This window comes from Lutra lutra, chromosome 6, assembly GCF_902655055.1.
Source record: "Lutra lutra chromosome 6, mLutLut1.2, whole genome shotgun sequence".
Lineage (NCBI taxonomy): Eukaryota > Metazoa > Chordata > Mammalia > Carnivora > Mustelidae > Lutra > Lutra lutra.
Window position 1 is genome coordinate 146,316,337 of NC_062283.1, and position 25,696 is coordinate 146,342,032.

A 25,696-nucleotide genomic window follows, 5' to 3' on the forward strand; every position below is an offset into this window, starting at 1 on the left:
TTTAAAGATTTTATTTATTCATTTGTCAGAGAGAGAGCGAGAGAGAGCGAGCGCGTGAGCACACAAGCTGGGGGAGAAGCTGGCTCTCCTCTGAGCAGGGAGCTGGACGTGGGACTCTATCCCAGGACCCTTGGATCACGACCTGATCTGAAGGCAGATGCTTAACTGACTGAGCCACCCAGGTGCCCCAGAATGCTCACTTTAAAGGAGAACTACTGTAAAAAATTTCATTATCACAGAACATATATTAGAGGGTGCATGTGGAGTTGAAACACAATAAGTGATTAACTAACACACATGGCTTAAGCAAATTTATTTATTGTGTCACAAAACAAATGATCAGGGCGCCTGGGTGGCTCAGTGGTTAAAGCCTCTAACTTCCGCTCAAGTCATGATCTCAGGGTCCTGGGATCGAGTCCCGCATCGGGCTCTCTGCTCAGCAGGGAACCTGCCTCCTCCTCCTGTCTCTCTCTGCCTGACTCTCTGCCTACTTGTGATCTGTCTGTCAAATAAATAAAAAAAAATCTTCAAAACAAACAAACAAACAAACAAACAAAAAACAAATGATCAGACACTGGCCAGTTCTAGGGTTATCTTGAAGTGGTCAGCAATATCATCAAAGATCCTGATGTTTTCCATCTTTCTCCCACTGTGTGGGCCATATCTTCCGTCACAGTTGCAAGGGGCTGAATCACCTACAGGTATTCTACATAGAGAGCACTCTGTCCACCACCAAAAAAAAAAGGGGGGGGGCAGGGTGAATTTCCTCTTTTGCGTCACTTTTTTTCCCTTGTTTATTTATTTTATTTAAACTCAATTACTTAACATACTGTGTATCATTAGTTTTAGATATAGAGTTCAGTAATTCGCCAGTGCTCATTATATCACGTGCTCTCCTTATGCCCATCACCCTCTTATCCCATCCCCCCACCCCACCCTCCAGCAACCCTCAGTCTGTTTCCTACAGTGAAGAGTCTCTTGTGGTTTGTCTCCCTCTCTGATTTCATCTTATTTTATTTGCCTCTTTGCCTCACTTTTTATTGAAGAGGAAAACATTTTGCAGAAGCCCCAGGAGACGTCCCATCAATCTGGTTGTAAGACTGTCTGGGATGCCACGTGTCCAGGCTCTTCAGTGAAACGTGGGCTTTGTCCAGAAGAGAATGCCTACAGGAACACAGCAACCTTACCTGCCTCACACCTCTCTCCCCATTCCCTCTCCCTCTGGGTAGTCACAACGAACCTAGGTGCCCGGGATAGTGACAAGCCCTGAGTTCTACTCTTGGCCAGGGTGTTAACCTGTTCGTGGGGAAGGACAAAAGGCTTTCCATGGTCTCTTTGGTCACCTTGACTTTGACACCTTTACAGAAGCCATTTCCAGTGCACCCTGAAACCAGATGGATTTTCCTCAAGAGGTAACTGTGAGCATCTCTTTCTCAATGAGGAGGAAGTTTCTGAGTTAAAATCACGGACTTTTGTACCAGATCATACAACTCATGTCGAAGTTCTGTCTCTCACTAATTGCACGACCCTGGGCAAGGTATTTAATTTTTTTATGCCTGAATTTCTCATCTTTTAAATGAAGGTAATAAAAGTATTTATCTCCTAGGTATGCTATGAAGAGTAAATTATATAATACGAAACAGTTTTTGACCCAGAGCGAGTCTTCAATAGGTATTGCTTTTGTCAGCTACTATTGTTCCTCACTTAATATCCAATTGAATATACATTTCTTAAGTGACAATTTAAAATCCTGTAGGAGCTGACCCCAATAAAATTTTTTCAAACTTACATTAAAATGGATGATCTTCCCTACTATGCCATGGACTACTTGAGAGAAGGATTCTATTTTCTAAGGCCAGGATTTAGCACGATCATTGGCCAAAGTAGTTTCTCTCTGTTCCTATGTGCTTTCACTCAAGCAAAAGGCCTTGCTCATTATACAGCTTCTGTCTTTTTCTACCTGTGCCTTACTTTTGCTGTTCTCCTGTCTGCAGTGTCTTTTCACTATATTTCCTCCCTCCCATCCACCTTCCTTCCAGGCTCATCTCAGAAGCCATCTCTTCTCTGATAGGATCTCTTTCCCATCTCATGTTTGAAAAATGTCAAGCTTCCAGGAAAACCAAAATAATAGTATAGAGCACTGATATACTCTTCACCTACATGTAGCAACTGTTAATATTTTTGACATCTGCTTTTTTTTTGAGAGAGAGAGAGAGAGAGAGAGATAGATAGATAGATAGATAGATATGGGGGAGGGGCAGAGGGAGAGGGAGAGAAAGAATCTCAGGCAGGCTCCATATCCAGCTCAGAGTCCGACACGAGGTTCAATCTCACAGCCCTGAGATCAGGGTGTGAGCTGAAACCTAGAGTCAGGTGCTCAGCTGACTGAGCCATCTAGGGACCCTGACATCTGTTTTCTTTCTTTACATGTATCCTTTCTTTTTGGAACCACTTGAAAGTTGCTGACATCATGATACTTTATGTTCAGCAAGTATCACGGAAGAACAAGGACGTTCACCTCCAAAATAACAATATCATTATCTCCACCCCCTGAAATTTAACATTGGTTTGATAATACTATTTACTATTCAGTTTTTACCCTTGGGAAAACATTACTTTGTTTATTGTTGCAGAGATCAAGAAATACCCAATAGACATGACAGTGTGACGTGAGGGTCTTTTAGTAGAATTTTGCTCTTCCCTGGATATTCAGAAAAGTTTCTGGAATTTCACTGCACACACCTGCCTGAGTTTCAGAGAGATATCTGAGCACCATCAGTTTGATAGCTTCTGGTTTGTGTCCCAAAGAGGCACCCACTCATTTACCTGCAGCTACTATTATTTTAGACACCAAGCAGGGATATCCGCAGCAGCAACATATGTATGTCTGTGGTCTGTCACTTGAACTTGTGTTTCCAAAACCAGATCAAGTGTCAGGCGCAAGAAGATTGAGCCTTTATGTGGGTGTAGTGGTTGGAACACCTGGATTCCGGCTTGAATCTGTCCTATAAGCTGCGAGGTGTATTTGAGTTCTAGGACTGCGGTGACAAGTTTTTAAAAAAGCAAAACTCAACTGATGAATTTTGAAAGATATCCTTAGCTTTATTCAACGATTCATGAATTGGGAAGCCTCTATTCTAGTGATAGAAAGGAACTCTGAGTTGCTATACAAAATGGAAGACTCTTACAGACAGAAGGTGGGGGGAGCTGTTATAGGAGCACAGGGGGAGTTAACCAGAAGCAAGTCACACTAGAAAAAAGTAGATTGGTTATGGAGAGGTCACTTTCCTTCAGGAGATGGCGGGGGGTCAGTCAAGCAGATGACCTTGCTAAGGTTGACCAGCTGATTCCTGATTGACTGGTTTAAGATTCCCTTTCTGGGAGAGGTTGAAATTATAATTAAGTTATGTCTCAGTCCCATGTCATGGAGCTTAGCATAAGTGATTCCATTTGGGGCCTGCTGTCTTGTTTCTAACACACAGTACCACAAACTGAACCAACAGGAATGTGCTGTTTCACAGTTCTGCCAGCCAGAAGTCCAAAATCAAGGTGTCAGCAGGGCCTGCTCTCTCCGAAGGTTCTAGGGGATGACTCTTTCCTTGCCTTTCTCCCAGCTTCTGATGTTGCCTCCCATTCCTGGTGTCTTTCACTTGTAGAAGCTTCACTCCTCCATTCTTATATGTCTGTCTTCCCCTGTGTGTCTCTGTGTCTCTACTCCACTTCTTATGAGGACACCAGTCTGATAAGATTGGATTGAGCCCACCCAACTATCTATATCTACAAGGATTATATTTTTAAATAAGGTCACATTCTGGAGTGATGGCAGTTAAGACTTCAACATATGCTTTCAGGGCACATAATTCAACCCATAACATGGGGTCTTGAGCTACCATCTTGGAGTTTGTATTTTCTAAAAGGTTCGTTGCAAAATTTAAGCGAAATACAGGAGAGTTATGCTCTATGCCATTTGACGTTAGAGTTTCTGATATACAGTTTATATTCAAGTTTTTCCAATTACCCCAAATGTCCCTCATGTCTTACTTTTTTGGGGTCCAGTCTCCAACTAAGGGTCACACATTGCATTTTGTTGTCTTGCCTTTTTAGTCTCCTTTAAGTCAGGACAGTGGTCCTCAAACCTTTGTGAATGTGAAAATCTGCTGGAGAGCTTATTAAAAGAATTTTCTGGGGCCCATCACTGAAGATTTTGAGTCAATGGGTCAGAGCGGGACCCATGGATTGGCATTTCTAACAAAGGAAAGCTGTGTCAAAGCTGCTGGCCCAAGGACCACACTTTTGTGAACCACTGATCCAGAACAGGGATTGGAAAACTTTTTCTATAGAAGGCCAGGTGGTAGAATAGGTTTTGTGGGCTCTGTTGCAAACACTCACTACAATTATAGGAAGAACAGCCACAGACAATACATAAACAAATGGGTATGGCTATATTCCAATAAAACTTTATTTACAAAGGAGCTCTCTAGCCAGATTTGGTCCTCAGTGTGTTGTTCATACCCCCGACTTGGGAGAGTACTTCTGCTTTTTTGGAGGGGGGTGCCTTACAGACCATTGACATCTTAAAAAAAAAAAGTTTTATTTATTTATTTATTTGTTTGTTTGCTTGTTTATAGCATGAGCAGAGGGAGGGGCAGAGGGAGAGGAAGAGGGAGAATCTCAAGCAGATTCCACAGGGAGAACAGGGCCCGACTCTGGGCTCGATCCTATGACCCTGAGATCATGACCTGAACTGAAACCAAAAGTCGGATGCTCAACTGCCTGAGGACCCAGGTGCCCTGAGCATTGACATTTTTTTAAATTGTGTATTCAGTTTTCTTGTGGAATGCTCCACAATATGGGTTTAATTGTTTTATTCTGATTAGATTTAAATTAAACATCTTGATAAGAATATCATGTAAGTGATATTGTGTACTGTAGGGGAAAATTATGGGAGACTTTGAAACAGACCAAAAATAATATCGAGCAACCTCAGTGGAAGGCTAGGCACCATCTAATGGCCCCTGCTGGGGTATCTGATTCTATGGGGCTTTGTGCCTTTCATTGCCTTCGAGCTATTTTAAAACTTGAGAGATTGTTGAATACTGTTGATAATATCTATGATTCTTGTCTTTAGAAATGCAAATTGTGTCCATTGAATATGCAATTGATTTTTGACTTATGGATATTGACCAATCCTTCATCTATTGGGCAACTTCAGCGTTCCTGACTGCTTATAAGTGTGTTGGACTCTCTCTTTGGATTCTACTTTGAGCCAGTTGTAACACGCTACTGGTTCTCATGTTAATTAATGAGTTAAATAATATCTTTAACACATGTTCATTTTGCATCTGCATCTGAGTCATAATTATGCTCTTTTCAACATTACCTTTAGCAGTACTTTTCATTACATCACTTTAGGAGGCAGAAAACATTATTTTTTCCAAATATTGGTGATAGTAATCCTAATCACTTGATTAAGGTGTTTCTAGCAGATCTTTCCCTTGTGAAGATATATTTCTCCTTTACTAGGGAAATACACTTTGAGGGTGATACTTTGAGACAAAATGAATATTCTCCGGCTGTAACAGCTTTTCACCTGATGGTTTTAGTATCCCTTGAAGATCGTTGCCTGTATCAATTATAATAGAGGAGTTGCAAAATATGAACCCTTTCTAGATGCCCACAGTTGGACATCTGAGCTCTCCCCCTGAGCCACTACAGTGCTTTCTCTTCTTGGGTTATACTACTCTTTCAATAGCATGGTGACTAAGCCAGACTCTGGCACTGTCTGACTTGGCTCAAACCCAGGCTTCTTACTAGCTGCATGACTGGCAAGTTATTTAATCTCTCTCCTCAGTTTCCTTATCTGTAAAATAGGTGCAATAAAGGTACTTTTTTTTTTTTATAAGGTCGTGTTAGGATTAAATGAGCTAAATGAAAGCACCAGAATGCTACTTTGCACACCCTTACCCACTCAAGAAATGTTAGCCTCTATTGGGTCATGATTATGTGTACGTATCTGCATCCCAGCTTTGCCACATCTTAAAGTGCTTTTGGATCAGTCACTTAACGTCTCTGAGTGTGTTCCTCATTTATAACAAGGGTCCAATCTCGTGGTTTCCAGATTCATGCTTAAGTGCTAGCCAGTAGGGTTTGGCACGGAAAAACATTAAAGAAAAGATGAGCTGGCACCGCTGGGGTTAGTCTGTATCTTTTTATTTGCTCTTAGAGAAGGTAAAATTTTTTTGAGCTCAACACTTCAGATTTCTTTTTACTTTCACACAGTGCGTAGCTCAGAGCCATTCACAAAGTATGGGTTCAACAGAGTATTTGAATAGAGGAATTAACGAAGCCCTGCTGGGTGGCACTCACTTCGCAGTCGCGCCTTTGCCTCCTTCATACTCCCCTGCCCCGTATTCGTCCTGCCTCCCCCACGTGGGAAGCCCAGACTTGGGAAATACTCCCAGGGAAGGTTGTGAGAGGTTGTGCTGGGCGAACGCGGGGCCCCCGTGCAGGGCTCCAGGGCTGACTCCGCAGAGCAGGGAAAGTGAGTTCCCACTCCTCAAGGCTCCGAGGCGACGCCGCTGTGTGATGGCACTCACGGCTCGGCACCAAGTCTGACCCCCTTATTTTCCCTCCCCGGCCGTGGGTCCGGGTTGAGGCACGGTAACTCGAAGTTGGGACGCTCCCACACCTCGACCCAAAGCGTGCGCAGGAAAAAGCGAGGCCGGGGTCGGTCTCCGCGGAGGGCAGCCGCGGGGACTCAGGCCCGGGCCACGCACCTGCGCCCCGCTCCGCGCCGCTTCCTGCCCCGCGCGTGCCGCGCTCACGTGACCGGGCCTGGGCGGAGCCTGGGCGGGCGGGGATCACCTGAACAAGGGAGTCATGTGAGCGGGGCGGGGCGGGGCGGGGGCGGGGCCAAGCGCGATCACGTGACGCTGTTCCGGGGCCGCTGCTGCTGCTGCTGCCGCCGCCGCCGAGCCCAGCCGAGCCGCGCGCCCCTCGGGCTCCTGCACCGCTCCCGCTCCTCTCGTGCCCCTCGCCGCCTCTCCGTCTCCAGCTCAGCCTCCGCCCTGGCTGCACGACCATGTCCCGGCCGCGGCCCCCGGCAGCCGCGCGCCGCTAGCCCCGCGCTCGCCGCGCAGTCCGGGCCGGGCGCGATGGGGGCCGCCGTCGGCCGGGGCGCCCACCTGGGGCCCGCGCCCGCCGGCCGCCCGCTGCGCTCCCTCCTGCTGCTGCAGCTCCTGCTGCTCGTCTGGGCCCCGGGATCCGCGCTGGCCCAGGGCGCCGAGTTCCCCGAGCTGTGCAGGTGGGTGGCCCGCCGGGGCGCAGGCTTCGCTCGCGGTGCCCGGGGCGCGCAGCTGGGCTGGGTGGGGGGCGGGGGCGCTCTGGGGAGAGGCTGGGCTCCCCGAGTCGCCTTTCTTCTGGGTTTGGGTTCCCCTGGCCCCGAGGGAAAGTTGCCCGCATAGGGGCGAGGGATGAGAGACCGAGGGGTCGTGCGCGCGCGGGCGGGGGGCGCGGGGTACTCGCCGTCCTGGCGCTGGCCCGGGGGGCCGCTGCCTAGCCACTTGTGGCTGTCACTAAGTCCGGGGCGTCTTTGTGTGCGAGCAGCCGGCCGCCCGGACCCAGCCCGGTGTCACACTGCGGGCACCCTTCGCCCAGCTCTTGCCCTCTCACAGCGGAGCGCCTGCGAAAGTTGGAGGACGCAGGAACTACAGCTTCGCTTTGTTCCCACTCCACGTTTTCCTCAAAGTTCACCAGCTGGTCTTTGGAGAGGGCCCTTAGTGTGGAAGGATACCGCACAAATGGCCTTAGAGTTGGAGGGGGGGTGGTTTCATTTGCTAATTGATTTCCTCCATGTAGGTTTTTCCTTTTCTCATTAAAGTAGCTTTTCTGCAGAAGGTGACTGACTTTTTTTTTTTTTTTTGGATCAAGGGACTGGAGGGTGGTCATCCTGTATTGGCTTTCAAGACTTTACCCTTCACATCTCCGAGCCTAACTTCCTGTCTAGTTGCTCACATGATGTCATTGTCTCCAGGGTGGATTATTCTAGTGGAGCCTTTTGCTCTGGGAATCATGATTGTATAATCGCCAGCCCCATCGAGGGCTGTTAGTGTCCTACGCGGGCGAGGATGGGAGTCCCGGGGCTGGGAAACTTAGGAGAATTTTCTGACCAACCTTTTGTGGACTGTTTAGGATGATGGAGAAACTAACTTTTATTTATTTATTTATTTTTAAACTTTGGTAGAAGGAAGCAGGGCGAAGAGTTCGGAAAGACCAGTGAACTGGTGCTTCTAAGTTATATCTCAGAATGAAGTTGAGCCCGCTTTGAGCTGAACTTTGAGTTTGTGGTGGGGTTTATGGGATTCTTAGTTTTCCCTTGTATCAGACATGGTCTAATTTGTACCCCTGAGTTTAGAACTCGCAAATAACACTGTTCTAAGGAGAGTGAGACTGAGCTCACAAAAGAAATTCTTTGCAAGGTCCACGTTCTTTATTTCTTTTCCCTTTTTGGGGAGGGGGGAGGAAGGCAGACTGGAGTGTTTACTGCACATTAGTTAATAATGTTAGTTGGCTGCTCTAAGATACATATTACACAGTAATGAGCGTGGTACACGGAAAAGGGGGTCGACTTCTGTCATGTCAAGCTGCAGCTAACATTTAAAGGAGGAGGTTTTGGAATAATGGCTGCTGTGACCAGTCCTGTTGGGAAGAAAGTAACTGGGCTAGTGGTCTTGAAGTCTTGGTCCTGTTAGCAAATTGGAATTTATTTTTTAATAGTTAAGGTTAAAGTTGGTTTTGATTGAAGAAACATGTAAGTGGCTGATAGGGGGTTGGGGGGGGGCTTAGTTTCACCGAAAGTGAGTCCTCAGGTGAGTCCTCGAAGAGACTTGAATTTGAATCTGCATTTGTTAACCTCCTATTCGAGTGGAACATGGCTTCTGGGTCCAGTAGGAAATGGCCTTTGTATCTTCAATTTGCAAATGCTAGAGAGTGCTCTAGGGTGATATGCATTGTTAGTGGGACAAATGTGTCCTCTGCAGTCTTAGAATATCTTTAAAGTTGGCGTGTTTGCTTTTTCTTCCAGATTTCCTTAGGACAGCAAATCTCCCTGTCCATTCAGGGGTGGGCTTGGACACATTTCTTTTCCGTGTCTGTTACTGCTCTGCGGTTTTGTGTTGAGACTTCTCCAGAGCTGTGCATAATCTCAACTTTAAACTTAATATTCCGCCAAATGAAATTCTTCCTATTTTTTCCTGTTTTAAGTGAATACCTTGGCTTAAATGCTTGTTAAGACATTTTTTGGGGGGGGAGTGTCAAAAATCTGTGTGTACTTTTATGAGATAACGCTGGCTAAAATTCCTTAACTCTAGCTTATATTTGGAGAACAGGAATGCAAGCTGATAATTTTTTAAATCCAGTATGAAAAGTTCTACTTAGTATCACCAAAGCGGGTTGTGTTAAGCTGTCTTTTTATTCTGTCTCTGGGAGTCCATTTGTCTGAAATGTGAACGACCCACCCACATCCCCCCCAGAAGTATGAAAAGCAGACTGTACAAGTGTTACTTTTTGTGTAGCTTCGTCAAATGGCAGCAGGCCCCAGGTAGACATTGCAGTAGACACAAGGATCACATCTCAAATATTTGTAAATTGCTTGTTTGTAACACAGAACATACTTTTTTCCACCGAAAATTCTCTTGTTCGTTGTGGTTTGGCATCTAGGGCAGTCACCAGAAACCCGTCATCCATGCCACAGTTTGTAGTGCCCATACACTGTACAGCTTTAACTAGCGCCCTGCTAATAAATTGTCATTGTCTCTCAATAAAAGAGTTGGGTCCCAGGAAGCAACTTTTCTCTTACCCAGTTCTCTAAACCAAAAAGGATACTTGTCATCTGCGATCCCTTAGAATCACAGGGAGGGAAGAGGAGGGAAGTTGAGTAGGCTTCAGGGCTGCCAGCAGGTCACCTGGGTGGACCTGAGGGACAGGTCACCAGGGCGAGGCCCCTGGGTGAGGGCAAAGCTGAGGGCCAGCTGTGGGCCTGCTGTCTTCTGGGGTAAGGAGGTGGCAGGGGTGTGGTTCCCCATGCAGTTAGTTACTGGCAGGGGTGAGGGAAACTGTGGAGAACTATTGGAGCAGCATTTGTGCTCATGGAGGAGAGAACGGGTCTCTGTGAGTTGTGCATTGAAAAGCAGGGGCAAGAAAGGCAATTTTCCCAAAGGCATGGGCCTCTACCAAGTGCTTCACGTGCCACTTCTTAGAGCGCCTTAGTTGAATGTTTTCTTTCTTTTTTTTTTTTTTTAAGATTTTATTTATTTATTTGACAGAGAGAGATCACAAGTAGACGGAGAGGCAGGCAGAGAGAGAGAGAGAGAGAGAGGGAAGCAGGCTCCCTGCTGAGCAGAGAGCCCGATGCGGGACTCGATCCCAGGACCCTGAGATCATGACCTGAGCCGAAGGCAGAGGCTTTAACCCACTGAGCCACCCAGGCGCCCAGTTGAATGTTTTCTAAGACTCGAGATGATTGCTGTGCCAGGTGAGCTCTGAGCTGGAGAAAAAGTTGTTGGATTCTTCATCACTCAGCTGTTTTGGGAGGTGGTGTGCTAGTGGAAAGAACGTGTTTCCTGAGGCCAGTGTGACTGGCTGTGGGTCTGGCATGGACAGAAGTCCCGGGGAAGGAGGAGTGTTAGTGCTGCTGAGGAATGTCTGGAGGTCAGTGGGGCTGGAACAGTGAAAGCAAGTGGTGGGAGGGCAGAAGCCAGGCCATGCAAAGTCATCATCAAGTCACCAAAAGTGACCAACATGCTCTCTGCTCGTCTGTAGCCTTACTCATCACTGTGTGACTTACACTTTGGAAACTACCATTTTACATCATATATGGTAGATGAGTTTCCATTCTGTTTAGGTGTTAACATCCTAAGGGGTCCTAACAGTTTACACTAGTTATAAAATAATGCATTGGGCTGCTTGATTTAAGTAAAGTACTTTATAATTTATTCAGAACAAGTTTCCCCCCAGTTGTTTGGGTACAAATGCTGGAAAGTTTTTATTATATTGAGAACAAGAGAATAATGAAGCCAGCTGGGAGTTGAGGTTGGTTTGGTTGCTGTCTCTAAGGAGATTTTTTTTTTTTTCCTGCAATTTTTCTGAAGGAACAATGCTTATATGCTTAATTTGGGCCACATGTTAAACCTGGACCACATCCATTTGTGTGTGCAATTTCTTGCAACAATAAGTGTGTGTAGAAGCCCAAGGTTGTTAATTACGGGTACATTAGATCTCATGCATTAATTTTTAGAACAACATCCTGACGAATTCCTAGCAAACGAATTCTTGGAGGGATTTCACATCTTTTATCAGTGTTTCGTAGAAGGAGTTTTGAAAGATGGGGTTGAGAAAAATAATTCATATGTTCTCGTCTTTATTTTGATCTCAGCATGTAAAACTGTATCGTGCTGGTCAGAGGATTCATTAGGGTCTCAGAATGGGGACTTAGTGGCAGAAAGCAGCACATTACTTTGGAGGTAACATTCTTTTTCTTTTTTTCTGGCCCCCCCCCCCCCCCGCCCCAGTTGTGGGGATCTGTCTTTTGGTAATGCCCCCATTGGTCATTGACGGTGTATGAGAAGGTGGGAGCGGCTGAGATTGGGTATACCTATGGGTCCTTTGTGTCTTCCTCATAGCTAACTCGTGACCATTGAGGGACAGAAGCCTGAAATTACACCGATAGTGTCTCCTCATCTTTTATCCTGGCAAGGTGACATAGGATTCATTTATTCCTCAATAATTTCTTAAGCAGAGGGACAGTTGGGTGGGGCCAGAGCTGAAATTGGAGCCACCACGAATGGAATGGCATGGTGTTGAAATCCCAGAAGACTGTGCTGGCCACGATTGCCCTCCCTAGGGAGGCAGCAACCATGCACACCCTTCTCCAGTTATTTTTGTTAGTTTTAAATAATGTCATTTTAGTTTTGATTTTCTCTTTGATCTAAAAATAATCTAGGTGTTAAACTAGCTTTTGGCTGTTATAAATAAAAAGCTGTTGAGTATTTGCACACAAGATTTTGCATAGACTTTCCTTTTTTTCTTAAGTAGATATGTGGGAGTGTCTGACTATTCGTTTTGAATTGTCCATTGTCCATTTTGCATTCCCACCAGCGTTATATGAGAGTTTTTAGTTCTCTGTCCTTGTCAACACTTGGTCTTATCAGTCTTTTTAATTTTAGCCATTCTAGTGGGTTTGTAGTGGTATCTCAGTGTGGTCTTAATTTTCATATCCCTGACTCATGATGTTGACTATCTTTTCATGTGTTTATTGACCATTTGGACAGCCTTCAGTAATGCCTATTAAAACCAGTCTTTTGTCACCTGCCTCCCCAATTCTTTTGGGGAGGGATCATCTTAACAAGTTTTAAGAGCTCTGTATGTGTTCTGAGTAATGTGTACCGTGAATATTTTTTCCCGGTCTTCGGCTTGCCTTTTCATTTTTAAAATACGTACTTTGATCAACAGATACTTTTAAATTTTGACAAAATTCAGTTTATCTTTTTTTTTTCTTAATGGTTTGTGTTTTTTGTAACTTAAGAAATCTTTACTTATGCTAAGGTTTCTCAGTCTCAGTCCTAATGACATTTAGGATGGGTAATTCTTTGTTGTGGGGGCTGTCTTGTGTATGGAGGATGTTAAATTGCATCCCTGTCCTCCACCCAGTAGATGTCAGGAGGTAACCCCCTGCTCCCACCCAGTTGTGACCAACAAAAATGTCTTCAGACGTTTTAAATGGCCCTTGGTGGGCAATATTACCTCCAGTTGAGAACCATTGGTCGACTCAAAGGCCAAACAGATTTTCTCTTATGGTTTTCTAGAAGTTTTATAGTTTTAACTTTTATGTTTAGTCTTATGTTCAATTTTTTTGGATTAATTTTTGTGTATGATATGAGGAGATGCTGAAAGTTTATTTTTTCATGAATATATCTAGTTCTGTTTACTAACATTTTACGTAGGATGATTAAAGCTGTTTTTAAGTGAGACTGGACGGTAATTTTCTTTGCCATGCTGTTCTTGGCCGGGCTTAGCATCAAGATTATATTTGCTTTGTGGAAAAAGCTAGTTAGTTTTTAGTATTTTATATGCTGTGGGAAAGTTTTGTGTAAGATGGGTGTTTTCTCTTTCTTAACTGTTGGTAGAACTCACCAGTAAAACTATCTGGGCCTGGTGTCTTTGAGAAGGTAGAGTACCATGGAGGAGGAGTTTTGCTTATGCTTTCAGTTTTACCTTCTTTTAAAGATTTTATTTATTTATTTATTTATTTTATTTTTTTTTTTTTTATTTGACAGAGAGATCACAAGCAGGCAGAGAGGCAGGCAGAGAGAGAGGAGGAAGCCGGCTCCCCAAGAGAGCAGAGAGCCCGATGCGGGGCTCGATCCCAGGACTCCGAGATAATGACCTGAGCCGAAGGCAGCGGCTTAACCCACTGAGCCACCCAGGCGCCCCCAGTTTTACCTTCTTTATGTATCTAGTCAGATTTTCTAGTTTTTCTTAAGCCACTTTACCAAAAGTCTGTATTTCCTAGAAAATTGTCATTTTAATTTTGCATTCATATATAAATGTACAGCATGCTACTCTTATATTTTTGAAAATACTCTTTGTCTCTCTAGGTGAATTTTAAAAACTTCTGATGTCTGTGCATTTTTGTCTTCATATTTAGTAAAGATTTGACTACCTCTTGTGTTTACCAGCTCTGTCACTGTGTATTTTCAATTTTATTAATTTCTGCTTTCTCTTAATAACATATTTGAAAAGCTTAGATCTTATAAGTCCTTTTATATAATATTAGATGAATTTAAAGCTATATGTTTCTTTGTTCCAAGGACCGTATCACTCAGAGCTTTGTTACATGTTTGTTAACCTTTAAATTCTAAATAGTTTCTTTCAGGAATCCAGAAGTTCTAACTGTTTCAACTTCCTGAACCCATTGGTTGTTTAGAATAATTTTTCTCTAGGTGAATGGATAATGCCCCCCCCCCCCCCCAACCATTGTGGCTAGTGAATGGGGTGGAATTTATTGACATTGCCCTTGTGGCTTAGCACCTAGTCAAGTCGAGAGTGTTCTGTGTGTTTGGAAAAACTGTTCTCCGTTTGGGGAAAAGTTTCTGTAATTGTGCTGCTCAGCTTTTCTTTATTGTAACTAATTCTTTGTCCTGCTTGACTTGTCTTTAATACTTTGTATCTGGCTGCTACCTAGAGTTCCAGGAGAAAGTCTTGTCTCCCCTCTCCCAGCTTTAGCTATTTTGTTGCTCGTAAGCTCTAAAACTTTTCTCTTGTTTTTAAAAAAATTTATTTCAACAACTTGATGTATAGTCACGGCTGCCTGTGAATCTATCTTTTTGGCTGCCACAGTTTTCATCGTTCCTAGGAAGATAAGTTGTAAAGTTCTGCTCCGATTGCTCCATTAATTCTCCTTCCTTGGGCTTGTTTTCTTTTGTTGGTAGTTTGTCCTCGTTTTCATGGCGTTGGTGCCCTTTTGATGACTGGTGATTCTTGATTGTGGTCTTGGCGGTGAGTCTCCTTTTGGACATTTGTTGCCTGTCCTGGTGCAGCTGTGCAGGGTACGGCTGGAAGCAGTTGTTGGATCTTGGCTCTAAATGGTTTTAGAGGAGTTTGGGGGATGGGCGAGGTGGGCCTCTGGCTGATGCATCTTGGTGTCTGCTCTTCAAATCTCTGGACTTTTCTGCCCTCACAGGTATCACCCCCAGCCTGCGCCTGCCAGGAGATAGTTGATAAAGCCGTGTTGATTACAGTTGGCCAAGTGCAGTGTGTCCTGCCTGCAGCTGGAGACTTGAGAGCTGGAGTAGTGAGCTGACTCTGGCAGATCTCCTCTCTCGGGGTCTCAGTTCCGTCCATGGGAGAGGGCAGTGGCTGTCTTGGGTTTGAATTTGGGCTCCTCCCTTTATTAGTTGCTAGGATTCAGGCCAGTTACGGGTCCTTTCAGGCCTTAATTCCCTTTTGTGTCAAACCAGGGTGCTAGTCAAGTTTTTAGGGTTGGTTTGAGGGTTCAAATGCATGTCATTGCCTTTCCCAGCCTCAGTGTTCGCAAATGGCGGTGGCGGTGATGATTACTTTCTGTCTGTGAGCTGGAGTTGCTGCATTTATCTTCGTGGTATTTTTAGCCTGTTACCCTGCACCCCCGGGGTTCTCTATTAGTGCCTCGGGGTTTCTGCCTCAACCAGAGAGCTTTGCTTCTTTAGCCGTTTTCTAATTGGCATCCCCCCGAAAGACTCCTTTTGAGAAAGAAATGTTTCCATCGTCTGAAAAAGTTTAGAAACCACTGGACCGTGTGATTCTCGGGGTCCATTTTGCATCCAGAATTCTGCGGTTCGGAGGTACGCATCCTTCAGGATTCCTTCAGTTGTGAGCTGCAGAAAGCCCCACTCGAATTCCCTTAAACAAGGAGGAGCTTCATGATGGGAGGTGTAGGCTTTGGGCGGATGCCAGATGCCATATGTCAGGCCGGCCCTGGGCCCCTTCCTGCAGTTTTCTTGGCTTGTCTTCCTTCCTGGGGTGGCTGCAGCAGCTCCGCCGTCCAGGGGAAGAGAGAGAGCCTCCTTGTTCATCTCCTGTCCGGGCTAAGAAGCCCCAGCTGACTTGTGTGTGTCAGTGGTCAGCAGGGGCCCCTTCTTAGCTCTCCGTGGGCTTCCCTGGATGGAGGGGGATGGGTGCTGGATTCCGGCATGGGAAAGGCAGGCCAGGGGTGGGGGGTGGACGTGCAAGCTCTTCTCAGCTCTGCCGGGCTGCTCAGCTGCAACAGCTGCTGCTGGAGAGGATTTTGAGGCGCCCGAAGCCCTGTGTCATCTGCCTATTTTGGTCTCTGCGTTAGCCGGCGCGGGGGACAGGTCGGCGCGCACCCTTCCCAGCGGTGGAGGTGGGGGGGTGCCGGTCGCTCCAGTTCCTTTGAGCATGAAACTTGCCCTTCAGAGCAGCCGGAGACCTTCAGGGGGGGATTCTTCTGTGAGCTTCTGTGTGCTCTGAGATCCGCTGGGGCAACTGCCCTTCGCCTAACATCCGGAGGGCAGCTTCCTTGGGTGGAGAGAGCAGATCCTGACGAGTATTATGGTGCCCAGGAGGTGAGGAGCGTTGTAGGAATTAGAGAGATCGTGAAGGTGTTACTCAGTTTTGCTTTCAGGTAGGGAGGCAAAGATTGCGGGATGTGCGAACGGAGGAAGGTGGCCTTTGAAATCTGGTTGCCCGTGGGCAGCCTGGGAGGGAAGTGTAGGAGCCGTCTTTTCAGTCGGAGCCTTTGGGCTCGAGTGTGCAGATACTCCTCAGGGCCCGCTCAGGAGGATGCACCGGTGGATTTTGTGTGTAAAATTCACTTGTTGCCATCTCTGGGTTCTCGCCACCCTGAAGCCAGTTACACCTTGTGAAATGATGTGTTGTACTGAAAACAAAAAACTCCCCCGACACTCCCTGGTCTCTGCCTCTGGTCTGAAAATAGAAAGCCAAACCACCAGAGTGGAAGTGCTAAGAAGTGGATTCCTAGAAGTGACAAGGGCGCATCTCCACTGAGTCACCCTCTCCTTGTTCCTTGGAGCGCCTTGGCCTGCTGCGTGCTGTACACGTCTTCCTCACCACAAACAAAGTGATAAGCCAACGTGGTTCTCTCTTCTGTCTTTGTAGAGTTGGCCTTTGGTTGACATTTTGGTGGGAAGGGCTGCGGGCGGGGCCCCTTCATAAGGAAGTGTGCACTCTTCCAGGGCCTTTCTGTAAGATGATGTACAAGCAGAGACCACGAAGGCAGTGCCTCATACTAGGGACCGTGTGTCAGGTGCTCTGGCGAGGAGCACGCTGATGTGGCTAGGACGTGACACAGGGGCCGCAGTGGCATCTGAGGGAAAAGGAGGAGAGGGCTGGAGGGGAGGTGGAGAAGTAGCTGGGGACCAGGTCCCATGGGCCATTGTAGTGACTCTGGCTTTTATTCCAAGGGTGGTGGGAGCCCTGGGAGAATTTTGAGCAGAGGCGTGACATAGGGTGGGTGTGGCCAAAGGAGAATGCTGGGACTTCTGATAGACTGGGTAGGCAGTTACAGTAGAGTGGACCAGGGTTGTAGCAAACGGTGGTGAGGAGTGGTTGGGGTTGGGTATTTTGAAGGTGGAGGTGATGGATTTCCTGATGATTGCTTCTGGGATGTGAGGAGAGAAAGACAAGCACAGATTTTACTGTAGTCCGTGCAATTGGAAGTTGCACTGCAAATGGAATTGCTATTTTCAGAGCTGGGGAGAGCCATGGCAAGCGCAGGTTTAGGGGGGAAGACAAGGCATTGGTTTGGCCATGTTGATGTTGAGATGTTTTAGCATCTGAGTGGGGAGGCCAAGTGGGCAGCCAGACTGTGCCTTTAGGGGTTGAGGGCAGTGCCTCCGGCTGGGAATGTCAGTTTGGGAGCTGCTGCATAGCTGGAAAACACTGGAACGAGTACTTAGGGAGTCGTGGAGGCCAAGTCTGAGGGACCCCATTCCTGGAGGTCTGCCGGATGCCGGGGAGCCTGGAGGGGACGCTGATGAAGAGCTGCCAGGGAGATGGGATGAGAACCAAGAGAGCACAGTGTTCTGGAAGCCCAGGGAAGATGGGGTTGTAGGAAGAAAGGGGTCAGGTATGTTGAATGTGGAGCAATTGTGTACCACGAAGACTGAGAAGTGACCAGGGGGTTTGGCAGCGCAGAGCTCTTTGGTGATGATGACACAGGTTTTGGGGGAGAGGTGGGTGAAAGCCCAGTTGGCTTAGAGGGAATGTGAGAGCATAGGCTGTGCACACAGTAGGTTTGGAGTTTGCTGTAAAGGGGTCAGAGCTGAGGGTGGGTGCTACGCTGGCGTGTGGGGCCGAGGGGAGTGTTGAAAAGAGCGGGGTCTCTTACAAAAGGTCGGTATGCTGAAGGGAGTGATATGGCACAGAGAGAAAGGGAGGAGAAGAGCGAGGACACAAAACCCGGGTGCTGTCCCCAAATAGGGAACAAGGATGGCAGTCAGGGCAGGCCTCCGTGGAGAGAGTGTGTGAGGACGGTGCAGGTAGACGGGTAGATTTGATGGAAATGAGGAAGTTTCTGTTTTAATTTCCATAGTGAACCAAGAATCAGGCTGTCTGCTGAGGGTGGCAGTTTAGCAAATGGCCACCTTTTCTCTTCAGGTCCCGTTCGGTTGGTGACACTTCTCCTGTGGCCGTGTGGTGGAGGCGCATGTGCTCTGAGGCAGGACAGGCCTCTTTCAAGTGTGGGCTCTGTCACTTTCTCAGCTCCTGACAGGAGGCAAGGCCCTGTACCTCAGAGGGTCATCGTTCTGGGTCTGAAGGGGGGACAGCACCTGCCCGGAGAGGCTGGATGAAGTTGAGGAACCGTGTTTGTAGATCATTCAGCAAAAGCGTGGAGCACAGAGTTACCCAACAGATGTTTCCTGTGTTCTTCAGAAAAGCTCTTGAGGGTGAGGTGAGATAATGCTGTTCTTTGAGAGGAACTCATGACGGTGACTCCTGGCCTGGCACTAAAGCGGTGCCCTGTGTGTGTGTTTCCTTTTCCCTGGTGGCTGTTGGGTTCTTCCAAGCTGCAGGGGCCAGTCTGACATTTGAACCCAGCATCTTCAGAGCAGAGACGTTTCTTCTGTGTCAGCCACGCCGGCCTGGTGAAGACTGGCACCTGATAGCAGCCTCATCTGTGTCGCAGCTGAGTGGACTGCCCAGTGGCTGGGAGCGCAGACCTCCCTGGTGCTTTGCTCTCTGAAGGAATGGCACTGGGGCTGGGAGGGTTTTCTGGGACACTGGTGACAGCTTACGAGGGGACGGAGCATTATGGTTTGAATCCTGTGCCGTGGGCTGGTGGGTTGGCTTTAAAAGCGGTTGAATTCAGGCATCCGTATAATTAAGGAGGTTTAGCCTATAATCCATCTTTTTCTTTATGCATATGAGGAACACAGTCCGCGGACATCCAGGTAATTACTCTGATTTTAAAAAAATCTTCACAGAGGGTTTAGAGTTGAATACAGGCCCGCATCCTAATAGCGGACCTGACCCGAGTTAAAAGGCCACGGTGTGGCACAGGAAGGACGGCGGTCCTTTTTGAGAGGTTTGTGTTGTGGAGGGGCCTTTGCCAGTGGACTGAGAATTCCACACCTCCTGCTGCGCTGGAACCTCCTTAGGAAGGGTGTGTGCCGTCCATTTTCTCCTGCTCCTCTGCCAGAGTTTCAGATTCGTCAGGCCTCTGTTCTGGTGGCAGCTGGTGGCTACGTGGCCCAGGCGTGGGTAGGCCCAAAGTGGCTGTCTTGTCCTGAGAGAGCCCAGGAGGCAGCGGGTGTTTGCGTGTGTGTGTGTGTGTGTGTGTGTGTCCTTAGGGCCCCCCCGCCCCCCCAGTCTCTGTTTTGAGCTCTCCAAGCTCTGTGGAGATGGCCCAAGATAAGGGCCTGCCCCCTCCACTTCCTGGCCAGTATTACATGACATTCCTTTAGGAGGCTCTAAGCCAATGTACCTTTTTTTGTAAACTCCATTTTGAAGCAGCCTGAAGCCTTCTATCGATCAGATGAAAGCCTTAAATCCTAGTCCCTCAAAAGTACAATGTTCCTGGTCATGCTTTCCCTCACAGTGACTTTGTGCAGCAGCTGAGTTTCATAGATGAGGAAGTCGGGGCTCGGGAGATTAAGTGTGTCCCACACAGCTGGTCAGGGTGGGGCGGGAGTTGGAGCCATGTCTGTGGGCCCCTGCCCCTTGCCATGGCACCTTTCCGAGTGAGGCTCACCTCCCTCTCTATTTCACACGACCTCTGTTAGTCACTCATGGTGCTGGTTTTAAAACTTTGCGGGGCCACCTCCTCACCCATCCCCTAGCGCCCTGGGCTCTGGTGCTGCCTTAGAGCTTTTCTTCCAGCTGGATCCCACTTTAGCCAACTGGCTTCTTGCTCCCCGACCCGGTGTAGCCACCCGGGAAAACCAAAGACTAATGTCTGGCACTTTCTTGCCTTTTTTTTTTTTTTTTTTTTTTTTTTGTTCAGGCCCCATATCTATATCCACAGCTTTGTGGGTTTTTTAGAATAGGAAGTGAAGTACTTCCTATATAAGCTTTTGCCATGCTGTGTCAAACTCATGTGTCCCCTGGCCTTGAGACCAGGATGCCAAATCAGATTCTTCTCTTTTAGTGTCGGCCGCAGAAAGTTGTTGACAACAGTGGTTACATTAAGCTCTTGACATTCTGCTGCAAATGTCCATTTTGGAAATCCTGTCTCTTTCCGCGCCCTCCTTTCCCCCTGTGTCCCCCTCCCCCCTTCTTAAGTTTAGGAGACTGTTCCAGATTTTTGAAGGTTAGAGAGCTGGATATACGAGCTGAGAAACTATCTGGTAATGATAAGAGGCAGAAGTGAGCCAAACGATTTCCTGAGTATTCCGCAAGAGGACTTGGATGCAGGCCAAAAATTGGAAAATCTTTTTTTGATGTTCAGGTTGGAAAGACTTTTCGCTTGTCCCTAAAATTTTAGATTTGCTGCTCACTCTGGATTCAGAAAAACATTCCTCTAGCCGGTTACTGTGCTGTGTGAATTTAGCTGGTGTGTTACCAAGCTTTGTTTTTTTTTTTCTTGAAGAAACCAAATTACAGATTCACACATGCTTATTAATTTTATTACTGATTCCATCATACCTCTGTACGGCTTTATAAACCAATAATTAATTGTAGGCCAGTAATAAAAAGTTTAATAGCTTCATGACCATGACCATAACCCCAAGACTCAAGGAGTGCGAGGGAACTGGGGTGTATTTCAGGAGTGCGACTTGGTGGCAGAAAGCATGAAGAAGCACATCAGGTTCATGGGGCTGTTTTGTGTTGGGGGAAAGAACTCAGTCTTCTAAGATTTTTTTTTTCCTCTAAGAGGTTGGGCATTTCCTACATTTTATAACGGAATTTTATGTACTCTTAGATGTTAGTGGTTTTAAAAGTGAAAGAAAGCCAAATCCTATTTTGTAAGAGATTGCAGTTTTGCAGATACTCAGCGATCACAGAGAGGAAAACCTGAGTGGTGTCCCAGGAAAACACCAGCCTCAAAGAGTTTACACAGTCTGTCCGGTTGTACCTCTCTGGCTTTTTCTTGTGAATTTCCTTTCTTTCGGACGGACGGATGGGCCTTGTTCAGTGGGCGTGGCCCTGCAGCTCTCCGTTAGGCATTCTGGACTCTGGGCAGTTGTGTCTGGTCACCTGGCTTTGCTGCTTCGTCGTGCCCCTGGCTGGGTGTGTGCTTGCCCGGCTTGGTTGTGCATGTGGCCTCTGCTGGACCGTGTTGGGAAAGTCGAAATGCCTTCCTGTCTCGGGCTTGGTTGACAGTATGCTACTTGTGTGCCTCCTTCTCATGGTAATCTGCCAACACCTTTCAGGATATTATGAAATTTAAACCAAATGAGGTTAAAATGGAACCTCTGTGCCACTGAACAGACACGGACTGACTGTGGTCGTCCGAGACACTTTTGGCTGAGGCCGTAGGAGTTGCAGTCGGGGCTGACAGTTTTAAGCTTCCTTTAAGGGAACGACTCAGCCTGCGTGCTCACTTTTTATGGTGAAATTAATTGTCCACGTTTGGGGCATATTTCAGGAGCAGAATTCACTTTAAAATCAGAGATGTCTTAAAGACATTTGCCTTGTGTGTGACTTCTGCCCCCGTCCCTGTTCCCCAAGGGATCTAAAGGAGTGATGGTAGGATGTTTCCCAGTTACTGGTGACACTGTTGGACTCTTGGTTGGGGTATCAAAGGGCAGCTCTCTGCTGAGCCGAGTACTCCTTTTGAGGGAGAGTGAGTCACAGATGAGTGTCCCTCTCGGTGAAGCCCTCAACCAGCTTGGATCCACAAGGCGGGCGAGGGCAGCTGTGGGAAGGGGGCCGAGGGAAGTGATACGCTTCCTTAGAAGGCACTGGGTAAGGGAAGAGTTTGCAGAAGGCAGCGCCTTTGTTGGTTGGCAGTTCAGAGTATGCAGAAGAGGCAGACATGGATGGGGTAGAGAGCAGAAGTGTGAAAGTGTGGAGGAGAACTTGAGTTGGGAAAGTTGCGGTCTCTCAGGCAGTGTGGCCCGGGGCAATCTGCATCTCGCACAGGTTTGCGGCCTTTCCTCAAGGGCCACCCTCAGGTGCATTCACTCATGCTGGGCGCCTGTGCAGCACAGGATCTGTCATTTTAGTGGCGTTTATTGTGACAAGATTTAAACTAGAGTTCTGTGGACTATTTTGTCAGTTGCAGTGTTGTAATTGAAACTGTTTTCTGGGAAGTTAAAAAAACTTTAAAGAATTGAAAGTAAATGAGGCAGTTCACCTTGGTGGTTAAACACTTGCCCTTGGAGCTCAGACGGACCTGGCACATTCCATACCTGCGTGACTTGGGGTGAGGGGCTCGATCTTCTGAGCCTGGGAATCTTTGGCTCCCGGGCCAGGGTGCTCAGAACGGTGGAAGGGTGGCTTTGCTGGGAGAGCCGCGTCTTGCTCCATCCTGGCCCACGGCGGCTTTCCTTCCCAGTGCTGGGGGACGGGGGAGGCCATGACTGCCCCGAGGAGCACACGTTGTGTGTGGGCCGTGTCAGTGGTGCTGGTGTCATAGCTGCGGGTCCAGGCCACTTACTGGGTCTACACGCATGTCTAGAAGTGTCAGGTGTGCATTGAAATGAATTTGGGTTTTTTTAGAGTTGGAGGGGGGCGTCGGCTTACTACACTACACGTTGGAAAATGGGGTAGAATGGCACGGACCTTGCTTGCTTTTGCTCATTTTCAAAGCCAAGGTTCTCATACAGGTGGTGCGTCGAGAAGAGCAGTTCTACTGGGAACGGGCTGCCTCCTCCAAGGACATCGGCCGAATTCCGCAAGGCTGGGACCGTGGGCAGGGCAGCTGGGTGCTTTTCCCATTGACCAACTTCTTCCTCGGGCCTTTGTGGTTCTCCCTGTTCCACCTCCTTGCGTCCCGTCATTTCCCGTCATTTCCCTCGGAGCAGGTGTGGGGTAGCGTAGAGCCGCAGTGACCTGGAAGACTTGATACGGGTTTGAGTGTTAGAGATTCAAGGAAATGCCCCTGGGCTCTCATCCCTTCCTTGCTGCAGGAGACCTTCACCTAGCAGACACACTTGGATGCACATGTGTGCACTCTCATGAGTGTGTGTGTGTGTGTGTGTAGACCACATTTCTACACAACTTGCAAATATTTTCATCCAGAGTTTAGTGTAGTATAGATTAGAAACATACTATGGTCGTTCCTTCCTGTGATGAAGGACTCTACACCCGGTATTTTGGGTTGGGGTTGTGGGGGGCGTCGAAGGTGCCAGCCTGGAGGGGCAGCCTGGTAAGTGGTTCTCTCAAGCCCCAGGAGAAAGCCAGCACTCAAATACTTTCATAGCCTCATCACTCCTCACACCCGGGCCCACTTACCATTTTGATGAATCTTGACAAAGCCGTTATGAAATGCAAAATCAGGAAAGAAAGAAAATCAAACAAAGGAACACTTTTCTTTCTAGGGACACTGATTTCCAGATAATCAAGACAGCATTCCCCATTTTCCTTTTTTTATCTCTTTTTCTGCTCCCTAAATACACACTCTTTACAGCTACCTTGTTTAAATATCAGCTTTGCAAAATCAGCAGTGGATTTCTGTTTTTAAGAAAAGTATAGCATTTTAGATACCGTGAGGATTTCTGTAGAGTTGATTCCTAGCAGTCGATTCATTCTAAAATGATACCTTTATGTACCGCTCTCATATACTTAGGATTGCGAAACACTTTCATGATGCCACTCTTAAGGTTTTAGATTCATTGTCTAGTATCCCAGAAAAACATAGTCATTGCTCTTGAATAAGAGGTTAGCATTTTTCTTTAATTAACTGTAATTAATAGAAAAGCTTTACTAAACTTTGGAAATAAAAGCACTGGCATAAAATTTTAAGGAAAGATCCACAGTGTGTTTGAGTGGCCTTCCTTTAAGAATAAAATCAAATGGTGTGGTTGAATCTGCAACACCCCCCCACACTCCCCATGTAGTGGGCCTTCCCCATCTCCTGGACCTCACCGCCGCTGCTGCTGCTCTCCTCCTCCACGTTGCCCCTGCCACACTGCCCTCTTTTCCATCAGGGTGCTAGTAAGTTCATTCCCTCTGCGGGGCCTAGCAGTGGCTAGTGGAATATTCTTCCCACCATGTCTTCCCCTGAGTTGCTCCTTTTTGTTGTTTGAGTCTCAGGGCAAATACAGTCTCAGAAGACTTTTCAGTCTAAATTGGTCCTTGCCCATTTCCCAGCACTCACAATTTCGTTTTTGCCAGAGCACTTAACTCAGCATACTAGTATGTGAATTTGTTTACCTGTTTGTTTTCTGTCCCCCCCCCAGTACATACTGGGGGGGGGGCAGGGATTTACTGGTCTGCTTTGATCACTGCTGCACCCTTGAGTGCCTTTGCAGGAAGTCCTTAAATATTTGTGAAGCAAATGAATAAAGGTTAGTGAAGGTCAAAGGAAACAGGCCTTTATTGATGACTTTCTCATGCCTGGTGGTACTTGGGGTATTTTCTTTTGCCTTTAGCCTTCCTGCCTTTAGGAGATAACTATAAGGGGTTACTGATAAAGAAGCTGAGTTCAAAATGGGTGGTTGCTGGAGCGAAGACGGGTAGGGGGATGGGCAAAATGGGTGAAGGGGAGTGGGAGGTACAGGCTTCCCTGTTTCATACCCTTTCACGGGGATGAAAGGCACAGCGTAGGGAACAGGGTCCGTGGTATTGTAATAGCCTTGCCTGGAGGCAGATGGTAGCTGCGCTTGTGGTGACCATAGCATAAGGAATAGAGATTCTGAATCACTGTGTTGCATACTTGAAGCTAAGGTAACATTGTGTATCAACTACACTTGAAAAAAAGCGACATTCAGTGGTAACCGCTTACGAGCCTAGCGTCACCTCTAGCGTCACCTCCAGGCCTGCGCCGTGGGAGCACACCGGCCTGTTTTTCAGGTTCCCAGCCACTGCTGTCAGAACCAGGGGAGCGTTGGGCCACCCTGCCCATGTGCTTCCGTGTGCTTATGTCCCTTTGCTTCTCGGCAGGTAAATTTGATCAGCCCTAGGTTCAGGAGAGTGCTTGGCTCCTTGCCTGTCAGCAACCCCACTTTTGGGGCTCCTTCCTTACTGGACAGGGCTGTCGGGGGAGGGAAAGCCACGTTGCCTTGTGTTTTGTGCGGGTCTTTGTCCCGAGGCCCAGGGGAAGGTGGGCTCTGGGAAGAGCACGGCTGCTTCTGTGAGCTGGTGCTTTCTACCATCGAGGCTGTACTGCTCTGGGGAGATGCACTCCTACACCTGAGTGGTCTCAGGGCTTAGCCACCTCTCCCCCAGCCAGCTCCCGAGTAGGCTGAACCAGAGCAACTCCTGTGTAACTTCTCTTCAGCGATGCAATTGAATTAATACAGTATCTTCGCATTTTGCAACGAGCTTTTTAGTTACTTTCCTCATTTCCTGTCTTTAGCCTTGCTGAGGAAATGACCCCTATTTTACAAACGGACAAAACATTCTCTCCAGGAAGAGTGGAGAATTGAGAATAATTGTTTTGACAGAACTGACAAACCATTATTTTGTCCCAAGTATGCAGATTGACTCCTGAACAATTAACTCAGTATTTACTTTGCCAGAGGCTTGAATGGAGAGTGAGTTTTAATGCATGTTAAATGCTTGATGGAGTGGATCA

The 25,696-nt window shown here is 47.3% G+C and overlaps 1 protein-coding gene across 1 annotated transcript in view; it reads left to right on the plus strand.

Moving 5' to 3' along the window:
- Positions 1 to 6,928: 6,928 nt before the first annotated feature.
- Positions 6,929 to 25,696, plus strand: part of IGF2R (insulin like growth factor 2 receptor) — a 96,718-nt gene continuing 77,950 nt past the window's right edge. The window contains exon 1 of the mRNA XM_047735205.1: positions 6,929 to 7,303. Within this exon, the coding sequence (XP_047591161.1) occupies positions 7,155 to 7,303 (149 nt within the window). The 5' untranslated portion in view covers positions 6,929 to 7,154. The remainder of the gene's footprint in view (positions 7,304 to 25,696) is intronic.